Source organism: Callospermophilus lateralis, chromosome 8 (assembly GCF_048772815.1).
Source record: "Callospermophilus lateralis isolate mCalLat2 chromosome 8, mCalLat2.hap1, whole genome shotgun sequence".
NCBI classification, from domain to species: domain Eukaryota; kingdom Metazoa; phylum Chordata; class Mammalia; order Rodentia; family Sciuridae; genus Callospermophilus; species Callospermophilus lateralis.
Window position 1 is genome coordinate 104097282 of NC_135312.1, and position 12679 is coordinate 104109960.

A 12679-nucleotide genomic window follows, 5' to 3' on the forward strand; every position below is an offset into this window, starting at 1 on the left:
GGAGTTCTACTCAACTCTGGTAAATGAACCAGACTTCATGCTAAGTGAACTAAGCCAAATTCAGAAAGTCAAGGGTCAAATGTTTTCTCTCATATGCAAAGCCTAGAAAGGAAAAAATAATAATTTTTAAAAAGAGATCTCATGAAAATAGAAGGGAGATTAGTAGAGTAGAATTAGGAGACCAATGAAGATGGAGGAGGGAAAGGAAAGTGGAAGAACTGGGAAATGAAGTTTAATAAATTATGCCAGGTGTATGTATGAATACATCAAAATACATTCCAATTTCATATACAACTATACTCCATTTAGTTAAAATAATTAAATAAATAGAAGGAAGAAGGAAGATCAATAGTGTAGAGGAAGAAGATGGGGAGAAAGGAGGTGAGGGAAGGGGAAAGTACTAAGAGATTGAAATGGAGAATACTATGGCATACACCTGTATGAATATGTCAAAATGAATCCCACTATTATGTACAACTATAAGGCACTAAACATAAAATTTAAAAAGCACACTGAACCTGCATAAAAATGGCTGACTTTTATTTTCTGTTATACTCACGAAGATTTGCCTCCACCTGTAGGTCCCATGATAGCATTGAGGCCAGGTTTCATGATTCCACTGTAAAAAAAAAAATTACAAATTTATTGTTCTACTTTAAAAGAAGTTATATTCAATTAGACTCTGCATTGAATATTTTCAATGAAAGTTAATGAAACTGTGGACAGAAAAGAAGCACAACTCTTTCTTTTCTTTCTTTCTTTTTTTTTTTTTTTGGTGGGGGGATACCGGGAATTCAACTCAGGGGCATTCGACCATTGGGTTATATCCCCAGGCCCCGCCTTTTTTGCATTTTATTTAGATACAGGGTCTCACTGAGTTGCTTAGTGCCTCACTATTACTGAGGCTGGCTTTGAACTCGCAATCCTCCTGCCTTAAACTCCTGAGTCCCTGGGATTATAGGCATGTACCACCGCACCCGGCCACCAACTCTTAAAGAGAAAAAAATAATTGAGTAATATAAGTCTAGTATACATAGGATATGAACCACTAGTCAGAACCCAGGAGAATGGCTCAGGCCCCTCTAACTTCCTTTCATTTATTCCTTTTTGAAAATTATATCTACAATGTCCAGATTCCTTGAAATAAGTAAGATTCTTTTAAAATTTTTTTAAAAATATTTTTTAGATGTTGATGGACTTTATTTTATTCATTTATTTATATGTGGTGCTGAGAATCGAACCCAGGGCCTTACACATGCTAGGCAATCACTCCAATCACTCTACCACTGAGTCACAACCCCAGCTCAAGTAAGATTCTTTTGACCCATCTCTTACTCTTGTTACTCTTAACACAGGGTCAGGTACGTAACAGCCTGAGAAATGCTTCACTGTATCTTCCAATCACCCTCTTGCCTACCTAGTCACTGTAGAAACAGTTAACTAACCATGGATTCAGTTAACTTACCACCACCAGTAGAAGTGGTCTTGCTAACAAAATCAAATAGACATCTGAAGTAGAAATACAAAGGGTAGAATGAAGCACTCCAGAGGATAAGAAGCCATCACCTGTTCATACACTCAAGGAAAAATGGAGTACAAACTAGGAAAGGAAACACATCCTCAAGACCACTTCCTTCCTTGTTATGGGTCCAGAAGTGGACTGGAAAATGCTCAGTTTAGAATTAGGAGACATCCCTCCAGTAGGGAACATTTTTAAGGATGTACAAGTTGGAAGAGACACCAGTTGTTTCACAAATAAGAGCACGTGTGAGGGTAGAACATTTGGCTAGAGTAGGAAGGTGGAAAAGGTATGACTCTGCTGAGAGCCCAGAAGGCAAATAGCTTGAATTTTATCTTAAAGGTAAGATGTACAGTGCTAAATAGAATGAACTGCAGAAAGGAAGTTTAAGGGCTGAGCTTCCAAAGGATACAGAGATTATGAAACAGAGTCCTTTCAGAACCTCAATGTCTACACAGTCTTTCTATAACATTGGTAAGGAGGTCAAGATGTATTCCCGGAGAAAATGGTATCTATTCCAAGTGTATGGTCACAGCTGACTGCAATTGTTCTCACATAATGATTCTCACAGAGATCAATCTTACAATTACACAATTGTAACATTGAAGAACTTCCCAGCACAACTGTCTCAGAGTGCTTACACCCAAGAGGACCTCAACATTCACTGCCTTTGCTACCTGACCTTACACAATTATACTATGGCTGCCAGGGGTTAATTAAGGCAAAATGTACTTTTCACTTTGCTCATTAACTGATGTATCTCTCACTGAAATATGAAGAAAAGTGTGAATTGGGTTAACCCAGAGCCAGCCTTAACACAGAAAATTGTTGTTATTTTGTTGACATTTTCATCTACTATACAGATACACTAATAATTGGGTAGGTCTGTGGGTTTAGATCAGTGGAAGAATGAGTGCTCAGCATGCATGAGGTCTGGGATTAAATTTCAACCACCCCTCTCAAAAAATTCCAATAATTATATAACCTCTCCAAGTCCATTTACCTATATCTCTTAATGCATCTTCTTTAATAATAGCTACCTACTAATTGCTTATAAAATAACAATAAAAAAATGTTATTCACTAAGTCTTCACTGTCAGAAAATCTTTCCAGGTTTTTAAGATACTTACTCAGATAAAGACAAAGAAATTCTGAATGACTTAACCAGAAATTGAACATGAATATGTTAAAAAAATGAACTTACACGCTCCTAAGTTTGGTTGCTTTGATAATAAATGCTAGGATTTTATAGGTGAAAAAATTTACAATCCTCAATGAATTGCAATATGGAGCAGGGTCTAATTCAACCCCCATTCATTCAACATAATATTTACATTCTACTATGTACAGACAATACACATTTAGGACATTGGAGAAGAGAACAAAAAACAAACAAACAACAACACAGCAAAATTCCAAACAAACCAGATAAACAAATGCAAAACCAAAGCCTTAGCTGTCCTGAATTTCACATCCTTGTCTAGGGATCAGCACACTATAGCTGACCACCACTTCTGTAATTTCACAAAGAGTAGGTTGGGACAGAGCCATCCTCATTGCTTTGAGTACTGTCTAAAGCTGCTTTCATACTACCAACACAGTTTATTTTCAATGCTGTTGTGTGACCATAAAAATGAAAGTATTTACCATGTGGCCCTTTACAGGAGGAGAGTGTTGGCCCACGTTTTAGTCTATGGTCCACTATTACCTAGTCTCTCTTTCCCTGCCGCCTGTCCATCACCCCTACAAGCCATTCTGCTCTCTAATTTATTGCTTTACAGCATTTGTGTGCTGTGATCCTCCTTCTCCTTACACCATAAAACCTTGCCAACGAGAACTGTGCCATTCTGTTACCAGTTCCATTTCTTTCCCTCCCACATTATGTGCTGCACACTGAATATATGAAATGAAACTTTATTGAGGGATTCCTATCACATCTATTAAGTTTTAGTGGATAATGGTCATTTCTTTGCTTATGGACAAAAGTTGTCAATGCCATTCTTGGAGTATGGCCAGTCTCCTTACATACACATGCACGTCTTTACTCTCTTAAGCTCCATGTGCCCAGCCCTCTAATTCGGGTTTAGGGATTCCGTTGTGCCTTTCAATCCTTCCATCACAGCCAAACAACAAACTGAGAATAATCCAACATTCTGAATCCGCCTTTAGAAAACAAGGTGTCTGAGAATAGAGGATCTACTTGGAGCACTGACCATTTTGCCCCATGCCAGGCAAATAGTAGGCAAATTTTGTCAAATAAAGAAACCTACATTTTTATAAAGAGAACTACTTTAAAGAAACAAAAAAAAATATTGTCAATAGAAAACAAAAATCGATGAGTAGATTGAAATAGAAATATTCTGAGCTGGGTGTTGTGCACATCTAAATCCCAGTGACTCAGGAAGCTGAGGCAGGAGGATCCCAGCTGCACCAACTTAGCAAGACTCTGTCTCAAAATAAAAAATAAAAAGAACTGAGTATGTAGTTCAATAATACAGTGACTCTGGATTCTATCCACTGTGAAAGAAGAGGAGAAGGAGAAGGAGATGAAGAGGAGAAGGAGAAAGAGAGGAGAAGGAAAGGAGGAGGAGGGGAAGGAAGAGGAGAAGGAGGGGCAGGGAGAGAAGAATATAGGCATATTCTGCCTGAAAAGAAAACTTAGTTACATTCCTCTTTGTTATTTCATGTTTAAATAATATGTCAATATTTTCTATTGGACTTCCCTTTTTCTTTCCTTCCTTAGTAGAAAGAAGATAGATGTTCTGGATAGAGGTGCAACAACTGCCAGGACCCAGGAGCACAGCAAAGGTGGGAGGAAGTGATGAGACCATTGGAGGCTGGGCAGATGCTTATATTAGGGATTAAGAAAATTGAACAATGGGGCTGGGGTTGTGGCTCGAGTGCTCGCCTAGCACTTGTGAGGCCTTAGGTTCAATCCTCTGCACCACATAAAAATAAATTAATAATAAAAGGGAATTGTGTCCAACTACAACAAAAATAATATTTAAAAAAGAAAATTGAACAAATCAGTAAACATATTAAAAATAAAGAGAGCAAATTTTCACTTTGTTTTTACCAACATGAAAATGTGAAAGAATTTGAGTGTTAGAATAGAATTAGTGTATTAAGAAAAAGTTATGGATTTTCATTTACACTGATAGCTAGAGAAAAATATAGATCAATAAACCACCAGGGTACAGTGGAAGTGACTGTCCCCCACACACTGCTCCTCTTGCCCCTCCTGTACAGAATATGTACATGTCTATACAGGAGGCATTTTTGAACAAAGTAACAGATGTATGTGTACAAAGTAACAGATGTATGTGTACATGTACTCCTTTCTGTGCCAAGAAATACTGAAGAGTGCCAGAACAACTGAAAATAATGAGGAATTTAGGAATCCACCATCAAAAGTCTCCCACGGACCTTTCCTGAAAAAAATCTGGAACAATATGGTATCAAAAAAAGTGACAATCATGAAGTATTACACTGAATGTTTTTGAATGAAATACAAACCCATGAGTCAATACAGGAAATGAAAGAAGAGATGATTAATGAAGTTTTTCCCATTGGAAAAATCCAAACTATGAAATGATTAAAATTTTAAAAAACTCATGCTTTAGCAACAATAATTATTGCTGATTTAGACAGGAGTTATCAATGGGGGCTGAAGCTGGTGAGTAGAATTTAAAAAAAAAAACAATATTCTGGAATAATGTCAGAGCATCTCCCTTCATAATAATCAAGAACGAAGAAGAAAGTAGTGACATTATGGTGAAGTTTGGCAGATGGCAACATGATCTGGAGACCAATTTGGACATCACCTGTAGTCGGTTAGGACTAGAAAATACTACATTGGACAAGACAGAAGAGAAATGATGTGGTGGTCAGTCACCTATGTGAGAATCACTTAGAACCATTCCTGCCTTCATTCTGAGGCTACATATGTCCTCTGTTGCGGCCAGACCACAACTGGGTGATTATTCAGGAAAGGATCCTTTCTGGAAAGTAATGCTGAAGGAGTTGAGGATAACAAAGCATCACATTGGGGAGATAAGTACACTAAAAGAGTTTCAAAGATCGGTAATAACGATAGATAGAAATTAGTGATTGGAGTGCAACGTGCAAAGCAAATCTGTGTAAAAGGTTTATTCTTATGCAGGTTTATGTTCAAAATTATGTCTATTTTTAATTATTAATTTGAAAATATTCCAAAGAACATAATTAATTTCCCTCAAAATTATAGGATACGTACATATCTACTAAAACGGATAACTATTTCATACATCTTGGTGAGGGAAAGCTCAAGTGGTGAATTAGAGACAAACTGAGCATAAGGGAAAATTTTTTCATAAGACAGTAAAATTACTTATCATTTCTCCTGGTCAAATTTTGTTTATCTTCTTTTTTTTCAAGAGGTTAGGAAAAAAAGTTCCTGGATTCCAACTGTATCTTCCCATTTTTCCTATGGACCCAAGTTTCAGGTCCCTGTTCTTTTCTTTCCTATATGTCTTCATTTATCTCCAATCAAATCTAAATTAATTAAGCCCACCAAGTCTCTCAAGTAGTTATTGAAATGGGGGTACTGTATCAATGGTAGGATGAGGGAAGGGTGGTGAGGGGAGATATAAGAAGGTTTACAAATAAATAGGTAACATAGTCCTTGGTAGGTATGTAAGACCATAGAGTATCAGTTAAAAATATAATTAACTGCCAATCTTCGGTCCATATGTGTCAATGTGGGTGTGTGTACATGTGTTTACATACCTACAGTATGTTCCTTGTTGATTAGATCAATATATAACAAAACATCTCGATGAGCCCAGTTTTACAGATGGTTGAGTGCAAACCTGGAGCCCTTCGTATTCAGTGCTTCCTCCAGCAAGCCCTGGAATTATACCACGGTCTGACTGCCTCTTCACCCCCAGTCAACTGCTGATGTTAATCTTACTATAGCAAGCTTTTTAGATCTTGCTCATCATTTTAGGATTCTTACCTTCCTTTCTTCTTTTTTATTTCAACTCTTCAGTGTACCAGTTATAATGTGCCATAAACATAATCACTTGAGAAGTTGTAACAGTTTATCATTATGAAAATTTCAAGTACATAATAAAATATAAAGACCAGTAAAAAAAAAAAAAAAGAAAAAGAAAAAGAAAGAGGTTAGGAAAAACAAAAATACAAAGGAACATCAAGATGCTCAACAACCTTTTTGGAACCACTTTGTATGCTAATGGGACTATCAAACATTATCAAAAATACAATATAAGAGCAGCATTTCCCACAACCTTTCTATTTATCTGAAGCCAGCACAGAGGAGAAAGATTTAAAACATAGCAGCCCCAAACTGGATATCCCATCTCATGGATACCTTAATGAGAAATGTGAGCAAGCATGAACGCCAATCCTAGATGTTATTTGAACTATGAAAATTGAAAGAATCTCAAAAGTTGAGGGGCTGGGGTTGTGGCTCAGTGGAAGAGTGCTTGCCTCACATGTGTGAGGCACTGGGTTCAATTCTCAGCACCATATATAAATGAATGAATAAAATAAAGGCCTATCAACACTAAAAAATATATTTTAAAAAGTTGAGTGCACTTATATGAGGCTAGTAAAGCATAAAACCTTTGCTGAGAGGCACACCATTCAGCCATAAATATGTGAAGCTTTGAGCAGAAGAGACATTAGCCAGAAATAACAAGCCAGAGGGACAGGGAGTATGGTTCAGTGGTACAGCTCTTGCATTGAGTTCAATCCCTAGCACAAAAAAAAAAAAAAAAAAAAAAAAAGAAAAAAGAAAAAAGAAAAAAAGAAAGAAACAGAAAATATAAAGAAATAGGCAAAAAGAGCACAGTTTACATTTTACATCTATTTAACCTGCACATATTAAAATCATATTACCTTCTACCTATTTCAGTACAAAGTCTGAAAGAGCCAACATTTTCTTGATCGTTATGTTTCACAAAAAGCTCACCAGCTTTCCCTAAGTCAATTCTATCTAATCGTGTAGCAAAAGATTAAAGCCTGCCATCCACCATTCCTCTCCTTATTCTCCTATTCAGGATTGCTTAACCAACACAAGAAAGAAATGCCAAGAAAGAAGCAAGATAGCAGATGTACTGCATAGAGAAAGAATTAAAATTATTCCAAATTTTGAGCATAGAACCCCTGGCTTCAATCCATTCAACTCTTATATTCTGATCACCTTTCTTCCCATCACACTCTCACAAAAATTCTACCTTATTTTGTTACTCCCTTATACTCTGAAGGAAGTTGGTTGCTATTAACAGAAAAGACCATAGTGTTACACAAAATATCCAAGAAAACAAGATAAACATCTGATTTCACATATGTCTTCAGCCACACCAGGTCAAAGGATTCCTTTATAAGCACTCCCCAGCCTTGGAAAGTCAGGAAAATTCAAAAAGATGCTTGCTTTGACTAAGAGCAATTATTTTCCCCACTAAACAATAAATGAACAAACAAACAAAACCACATGATCTATACTGTCTAAACAAACCCAAATTCATTTCCTGTCACCAGAGAAAGAAAACACAGGTTCAGTCTTAAAAACAGCATACTATAGGGACACAGCTACATCAATGTTTGTAGCAGCACAATTCATAATAGCTCAACTGTGGAACCAACCTAGATACCCTTCAGTAGATTAATGGATAAAGAAACTGTGGTATATATACACAATGAAATATTAGTCAGCATTAAAAGAGAATAAAATCATGGCATTTGCAGGTAAATCGATGGAGTTGGAGAATATAATGGTAGGTGAAGTTAGCCAATTCCAAAAAACCAAATGCCGAATGTTTTCTGTGATATAAGGATGCTGATTCACAATGGGGTTGGGGTAGGGGGGAGCATGGGAGAATTAGATGAACTCTAGATAGAGCAAAGGGGTGGGAGGAGAAGGGAGGGAACATAGGAGTAGAAAAGATGGTGTAATGAGAGAGACATCATTACCCTAAGTACATGTATGAAGACACGAATGGTGTGACTCTACTTTGTGTTCAACCAGAGATAAATTGTGTTTTATATGTGTAATATGAATTATAATGCACTATGCTGTCATATATAACAAATTAGAATAAAAAGAAAGAAAGAAAGAAAGAAAGAAAGAAAGAAAGAAGAAAGAAAGAAAAAGAAAGAAAGAAAAAGAAATCAGAAAAATGCTGACACTCCTAATAGGCAGCATCTGTGAAGTCACAGAGGTACCTGGTAGTGAGTAGATTCTATAGAAACACTTATTTCCCTCCCACTCTAGCTCACACTTCAATATCATGTTCTAAATTCTAAATTTGTTGCTGGATAAAAAGAATGAAAACTGTAATTACTGGGTGACTTTAAAATAGAATTAACTGCATTTTTGTATCCCAGAGTATCATCACTTTACACTTCAACTGCATAACAACTGCATAATAGTTCTTTTATGTTTAAATGTTTTCTACCAGATATTCTTATGGAGAGAAAGCATTAATTAAATTGCTATAGCCTGTGAAGTTGTATAAATAAGTTATTCATTTAAAGCAAGTCTATTTGTCATTGGGGTGACCACACACACCTGTGTTGCAGGAGTCTGAGGCAGCAGGATTGTCAGTTTGAGCCCAACCTTAGCAACTTAGTGAGATCCTTTCTCAAAAATCAAAAAGAACTGGGGATGTAATTGAGTGGTAAACTGCCTCTGGATTCAATCCTCAGTAACTCCCCCATCAAAAAAGTTAAAAAGACAGTTCTATTTGCAAAGCAAAATACTATCACAACATATGTAATTTCAACCTCCTTATTATTAGAATATAAAGGGCATAAAATGCACAAGTACCTAAAAAGTGTCTGACTCAAAAGGTACACCAGCAAATCCTCTGTTTAATAGTTAGAAAACTAAAGCTCAAGGCTTACAATTATACCGTTACAATCAAAAAGCAATAAATCACACAGCCACATCCACTTAATCTAATACACAGGGAAAACTAAATGACACATTATGTGGGGAAAAATAAATAACACATTAATTATCCAACTCTCAAAGAAAACTCAATGCACATGGCAAAATAATTTTTAAAAATAGCATGTAAAGTCTTTTCAAAGCTAAACATATACATAAACAAGTGATCTAATCATTTATGTCCTAGGTTAGTCAAAAGAAATAAAGGCATATGTCAACGTATCTACAAAATGTATACACAAAAGTTCATAACAGTTTATATGTAACAGGAAAAAAACCTGGAAGTTCATTGTAGATCAATAAAGGGGCCAATTTAAAAGCCCATGAACGTACTTGATATCTGATAGAATTTCTAACTCTTCTTTACTCTGACCAGGTAGAAAGCCATGCTTCACTTTTACTCGATAGCAGATGTCATGAAAACTCAACACAGCCTCCTCAGTAGATGTCTTCAGGGCACTAGAAGTCATCCCAGGCAAGTCATCAGTGTTTCTTTGTAACATGGGGATACAAATCTGATCATCACTGGAAGCCATATGGAGAGTTTATGCCTTTCTGTGGAGGGAAAAGCAATGGTAGGTTGAAAGGGAAAAAAAAAATTGTAAATCCTAGACAAAAATACTATTGAACCATGCCACAAAGAAAAGATCACCAACTCCAATTTAAACCAAATTAAAGCAAGCTTGTGTACACAAGAGCTGGCCAGCAGTTTTCTCACCTGGAAAAACAGGGTCAGAGAACAAAGGCTGGTCTGATTACAGGGAAGTTTTTATAGCACAAAAAGTTAGAGGAGTGGGGTGGGTCTTGGGAACTTACAGTTAACAGGGTTATGGCAAGCATGATACAAGGGCAGAGAGCAGGTTTATGATCTACATTGTTTTACATCTAAAGATAGGGAGCAAACTCAGAAGTAACTCCCTGAAGTAATTAATGAGGAGCAGCTGGTATTTCAGGGAGGGTTGTTATCTGGTCAAGGAGAGCAGGGCACTGGAAAGTTCAAAGTTTGGGCAAGAATCCCAAGCAAGTTCTTAAAACATCAAATTATGGTTAGGCCAAATAGAAATTCTAGTATTTTACAGTAAAACACAAATGCACTTTTCATGACTTTGTGACGAGATGACTCCCAATCTTAAAATGGAATTAGACTGGGTTCATTATTCCCACTTGTCTTATGTGTCCCTTTCAAATCTTAGGGTGGAGGAAGGACTCTGTCCTCCCTCAGAGGACAGTCTCCAACTTTCTGGACTAAATCAAAATTGGCCTCCTTGATCTGACCTGACTCAATTTACCTGTCTATACTGACTGCCTATCTAATCCTGGCTTTATTTCCCCCTCCTAATCCTCCTGTAAGAAAAAGGGTTGATGACAACTCTGGCTTCTTCAAGAGGGGGTGATATGAGGTGGGCAAGCAGCTTTGGAGTTCCCCTTCCTTTTTTTCTTTTTGGTATTTAAAAAGTTCATTCTCTTTAATATGACTTGGAAGACCATTTGTTTGCCCACTGTAGAATTTTACTTTTTAATTAATTAATTTATTTTTTATTTATATATGACAGCAGAATGCATTAAAATCCTTATTACTCATATAGAGCACTGTTTTTCATATCTCTGGTTGTATACAAAGTATATTCACACCAATTTGTGTCTTCATACATGTACTTTGGATCATAATTATCATCACATTCAACCATCATGAATTACCTATCCCATGCCCCTTCCCTTCCCCTCCAACCTCTCTGCCCCATTTAGAGTTCGTCTATTCCTCCCATGCTCCCGGCTCCCTGTCCCACCATGAATCAGCCTCCTTGTATCACAGAAAACACTCAGCATTTGTTTTTTTGGGGATTGGCTAACTTAGCATTATCTTCTCTAACTCCATCCATTTACCTGCAAATGCCATGATTTTATTCTCTGTTATTGCTGAGTAATGTTCCACTGTGTCTCTATGCCACATTTCTTTTTATCCATTCATCTATTTTTTTTAAAGAGAGAGAGAGAATTTTTTTAATATTTATCTTTTTAGTTTTCGGTGGACACAACATCTTTGTTTGTATGTGGTGCTGAGGGTCGAACCGGGGCTTCATGCATGCCAGGTGAGCAAGCTACCACTTGAGCCACATCCCTAGCCCCACCCCACCCCCGTTCATCTATTAAAGGGCATCTAGGTTGGTTCCACAATTTAGCTATTGTGAATTGTGCTGCTATAAATATTGATGTGGCTGTGTCCCTGTAGTATGCTGTTTTCAAGTCCTTTGGGTATAGACCGAGGAGAGGAATAGCTGGATCAAATGGTGACTTCCATTCCCAATTTTCCAAGAAATCTCCGTACTGATTTCCATATTGGCTGCACCAGTTTGCAGTCCCACCAGCAATGTATGAATGTAACTTTTTCCCCACATCCTCGCCAACACTTATTGTTGTTTGTATGCATAATAGCTGCCATTCTGACTGGTGTGAGATGAAATCCTATAGTGCTTTTGATTTCTCTAATTGCTAGTGATGATGAACATTTTTTCATATATTTGTTGATTGATTGTATATCATCATCTGAGAAGTGTCTGTTCAGATCCTTGGCCCATTTATTGATTGGGTTATTTGTTTTTTTTTTTTGTTTGTTTGTTTGTTTTTTGGTGTTTAACTTTTTGAGCCTAGAGATTAGTCCTCTATTTGATGTGTGAGGGGTAAAAATTTGCTCCCAAGATGTAGGCTCTCTATTCACCTCACAGATTGTTTCTTTTAGAAGTCAGGTCAGATTGAAATCTGGTAGAAGAACAGATTGTAAAGTCCTCTGGGGATGTATGTTTCTATGAGAGAGAAATAAACAAACAAACAAAAACACGAGTACTAAACAAATATTGCAGTCTCTGGAACATGTCAATGAATACCATGAAGATGACAGAAGTCATTATTTTCTCACCAGGAGGTGTGAGTGCTGAGAAGTTGACCCCATAATAAAGCCAGAGTAGGCAAGGCCTTTATTTGGGAATGTAAATCTTTAATATATTGCAGATGTCCATCCCTGTAAGATGTAGTTAATTAATGTCATCTGATCTTGTAAAATTTTTCTACTGGTATAACCTCTGTGTCTAGTAGAGATCCTTTTATTTCTGTTACTTAGGGCTAGATAATCATGCTATCAGATATTAATCTTACCTGTGTAGGAGTTTAGGAAGATCTATAGGTCTTTAACTAAAACTTTTGACTTGGCA

At 36.8% G+C, this 12679-nt stretch overlaps 1 protein-coding gene across 4 annotated transcripts in view; it reads right to left on the minus strand.

Annotated features, from left to right (window-relative positions):
- Window positions 1-10009, minus strand: part of LOC143405833 (broad substrate specificity ATP-binding cassette transporter ABCG2-like) — a 50528-nt gene extending 40519 nt beyond the window's left edge. For all 4 annotated transcript variants that reach the window (XM_076864151.2, XM_076864150.2, XM_076864149.2 and 1 more), the window contains exons 1-2: window positions 9807-10009; window positions 560-619 (exon numbers count right to left, since the gene is read on the minus strand). In XM_076864151.2, coding sequence (XP_076720266.2) covers window positions 560-619; window positions 9807-10009 — 263 coding nt within the window. The remainder of the gene's footprint in view (window positions 1-559; window positions 620-9806) is intronic.
- Window positions 10010-12679: the final 2670 nt, after the last annotated feature.